Source organism: Littorina saxatilis, unplaced genomic scaffold (assembly GCF_037325665.1).
Source record: "Littorina saxatilis isolate snail1 unplaced genomic scaffold, US_GU_Lsax_2.0 scaffold_340, whole genome shotgun sequence".
Classification (NCBI taxonomy): domain Eukaryota; kingdom Metazoa; phylum Mollusca; class Gastropoda; order Littorinimorpha; family Littorinidae; genus Littorina; species Littorina saxatilis.
The window spans coordinates 112,501-116,238 of record NW_027129009.1 but is presented as its reverse complement, the minus strand read 5'-3'; the positions used below and the strand labels follow the sequence as shown (position 1 = coordinate 116,238).

At 41.2% G+C, this 3,738-nt stretch overlaps 1 protein-coding gene across 1 annotated transcript in view; it reads right to left on the bottom strand.

Annotated features, from left to right (window-relative positions):
- Nucleotides 1-1,415: 1,415 nt before the first annotated feature.
- The window catches only part of LOC138957299 (interference hedgehog-like), a 4,608-nt gene continuing 2,285 nt past the window's right edge, over nt 1,416-3,738 (bottom strand). Inside the window, exons 2-4 of the mRNA XM_070328433.1 lie at nt 3,674-3,738; nt 2,375-2,677; nt 1,416-1,744 (exon numbers count right to left, since the gene is read on the bottom strand). The exon at nt 3,674-3,738 is cut by the window's right edge and continues 91 nt beyond it. Of these exons, the coding sequence (XP_070184534.1) occupies nt 1,416-1,744; nt 2,375-2,677; nt 3,674-3,738 (697 nt within the window). The remainder of the gene's footprint in view (nt 1,745-2,374; nt 2,678-3,673) is intronic.

The window sequence follows — 3,738 nt, the reverse complement described above, 5'->3', positions numbered from 1 at the left end:
ACATACAAACAGACCAAACTGACACAGAGACACAAAGAGACAGACAGGAATTGTACGGACACACACACCCACACATACTCTCTCTCTCTCTCTCTCTCTCTCTCTCTCTCTCTCTCTCTCTCTCTCTCTCTCTCTCTCTCTCTCTCTCTGCCTATGTCTCTCTCTCTCTGTGTCTCTCTGTCTCTGTCTCTCTCTCTCTCTCTCCCTCTCTCTCTCTCTCTCTCCCTCGATCTAAACACTCATCAGAGTGTGTAGTCCTTAACAGTTTTCCGTATGCTTGGTGAGGATTACTAACGTATTTAAGTTGTTAAGTTATTGAATTTAAACACGAATTAAAAAGCACGTATGAAAACGTACACATTGACTGTAGTCGACGACGTTTCTTCCAGAGGACAAAGGCAATGACGATGGCAATGAAAAGGGCGCAACCCACAGCCGAAAACGTAGCTTTCCGAGAACCATATGTTTCATCACCTTGAATATTTTCAACATAATACAAATAGACATCTAGTCTTATAATCATTTAGAGTTGTTTTGTATAACAGCAAACATATATGTATATGCTATATGCACACACTTATACGTATTTAGCTGACTGATACTTAAACATCGGGAGGACAATATCTTGTATGAGTCGTCATAACATATTCAGATGGTAACAGTTTTGCCTGTGGAGTTAATTAGTACACAATACTATCCACTTCTTCTTTGGAACTGATTACACAGTGTTACAGGCGAAGAATGAGAAGCAGGAGAAGAAAAAGAAAAAGAAGAAGAAGAAGAGTGGGTTTTCATGTTTAAATGACGATTACATTATTAGCTTGTATAATGATGTGAGTCTTGAGTTAATCTATTAATTATGTCCGACGTTGTGTGTGCGCGCACATTGACAATGTTTTAAGATCCAACTACTGTAGATGCTCTGCACAGCATTCTAAAATTCAGAACTTCCAAGCTATCATTCTGCTCAAACCATCCAGAAAATGACACATCTATTCCGGCAAATAATTTCTGAACATGCTGCAGCACCATCATGTACAGTATGACTGAAAGTGAACTTGCGTTTTTACACATGATGTTCAAAGACTTGATAAATATGAGAGTATGTGATTGCTTGCTTGATTAATCAATTGATTGTTGATATACATTAGTTTTACAGATGAGGGCACGTGTCAGTTACAAAACTCAGCAAAAAAAGTATATTTCACAGAACGAAGCAATTAAGGCTCGTGTATGTGTGTTTGTTTTTGATAGGGGCCCAAGTGGAATAATGCTATTGGACCATGCGAGATCAACCATACATTGCACGATAGGTGACAGTGACAGTGAAACGTTGCACCTTTAAATTAAGAAGATGTTTTATATCAAGAAAATAATAATGTGTACTTCTAGTTGTAACTCCTAATTTGAATACGTCACCGTAATAACTCACGTTTGTATTCCTGGAGAGTGAAGGTAAACTCAGAACTCCCGAGGCTGTTATGTACGTGTGCTCTATATAATCCCAACAGACGCTTTGGAACATTCAGTGGAGTGACACGACAGTTCACAATGAACTCGGTGACAGGATCCTGTTTACATTTTGCCGAGAACATCTCCGAGGGAACAACATGTCCAGAGTCGGTTGAGAGGTTACCAAAGTGAATGAAGACGAAAGTTGTTGGCACGGGATGCGCTTCCAGCCTGAAATCTAGGTGTGTTTTTGTCAAGTCCCAGGACACTGGAGACACACTTCTTGGCTTACCTGCAAAAATCAGATTGAATATACACCATTGTCCATGCATTCTACAGTTCGAAAGGGTGATCTAAATTGTCACACTTATATGTTAGTCACATTTGACGCTTGAGGTCAGCTGTATTTCCAATAACAGTGACAAACATTTGGTGTTAGGTTCCCAAAGCTATTAAACTAGGCATAGACAGTGTGAATACTCTCTCACTGCTCTTTACAATACTCCCACCAAGGCGTGCGTCTTATATAGCCTCTGACAGCAAAACCAACTCCTAGCTTTCCGTGTGGCACAGCTTGAGTCAGGTGAAAACGTTTCTACTGATAGGACAACTGTCAAAGGTGGGTCACTGGCGTTACAAAGCCAGTTGCTTCAGGCAGATGGTGCTTGTCAACCCAGTCCGGTAGCTCATGTAGATGGACGGAAATATTGATATCAAACCGCAGCTGCCCTGTGGCTACACTCATCCATAGGGAAGGCTTAGGAAGTGAGCCCAAAAGAAAAATCCCGAGTGGGAGTTCTTACAATACAGCTCGAGGATGCATATCAACCTAACCAGGCTTTGCTCTAAAGTATTTAGTGACGATTATCTGTTGTCATGCCTTCATATCTAGAATCTACTTTTCAAAATGACATATACTTACATTTCACGTTCAGTCTAATGCTCCTCGTGTCAGGATCACCAACCCCGTTGTCCGCAGTACAGGTGTAGGTCCCCATGTCACGGCACTGAACTTCTGTCATTGTCACAACGGCCTCAAAGTTCCCAGTTCTCTGGTACTGTTTATCAGTACAATTCAGGATGTCTTTGCCTTTAGCGACAGTCACATTGGGTTTGGGGCGTCCAGTGCTTTTACAGATAACATAAAGAGTGACGAGGTCATCTGCTTTCACAGTGACTGGCTCATTGGTGTCATTAACGGTCAGACTTTCAACAGTCGCTTTGTCTGAAAAAAAGAGAATATGACAACAATTGTGGGTATAACAACAGTCTGTGAACAAAGACGTCATACAAAGGACAAAGCGGCTCGATTTTCTCTAACAGAAGACATGCAAACAACCACATAACTACACGTCATAACACTCAAACATAGGAAACATACGCATGTTCCAACAATAGCTTTTCTTACTTGGGTAATCTAAACTTGTTTCATTCAGTTAGAATAAACAATCTTATTCAAAATGATTCCATGTGCAGTTTACAAGTGAGAATAAATCTTTAGCATCCAACTCGCTTTTTTTGATAGGCTGCCTACAACAAACATGGATTTCATCCTGCAAGTCCAAAGTAACAGTATAACACTGGTACACATGATACTACACGGAGAACGAAAAACGTAACAGCAACTAACATTCAAACTGAAACAAACTGGTGACAGTCAGTGGATACCACTCAGGCCTCGTCTTCCATGTAGCGTTACAAAAACACGCCATCCCCAGTTCTTTGTTGTTTTGGGCAAGATCAACCGTGACTGAACTGGACACTGTTGTTGACATGATCTCATCTTGTTCATCAGGGAGAGCAGGGTTGAGACAATAGAAGTGAACATAATTCACTACTGGCTTCCCTCCTGTCACAGTACAGGTCAGCTTGTCTCCCCTTCTTAATACGTCACGCCCTGAGGTTAGTGACTGAATTTGTGGTTTTGTTGCGGGAGGATCTGTGACAAGCATGACTAAGTGAGAATGAAAGTTGAAAACAAAACGTGCACAGGAAATCCCAAATAGCATGTTCAATGCTTAAACTAGCTACAATGACGTGTTGATGCCCTACCCCCCCCCCCCCCAACACACACTCACACATATTATATTTCATAACTAGGTGTTGCATAAAAAGCCATTTGAATCACCATTTTTGAGTCACGGAATGAATTGTACTGACGCGTTTAGGAATTACAGACACATTATATTTGCCTGCTCACCATATACTGGCTCCTACTTACGTGAGATGTTGAACACAGCGGTGGAGTTTAGCTGATAATACTCCGGTTTAACCTTCCAGAGAGCG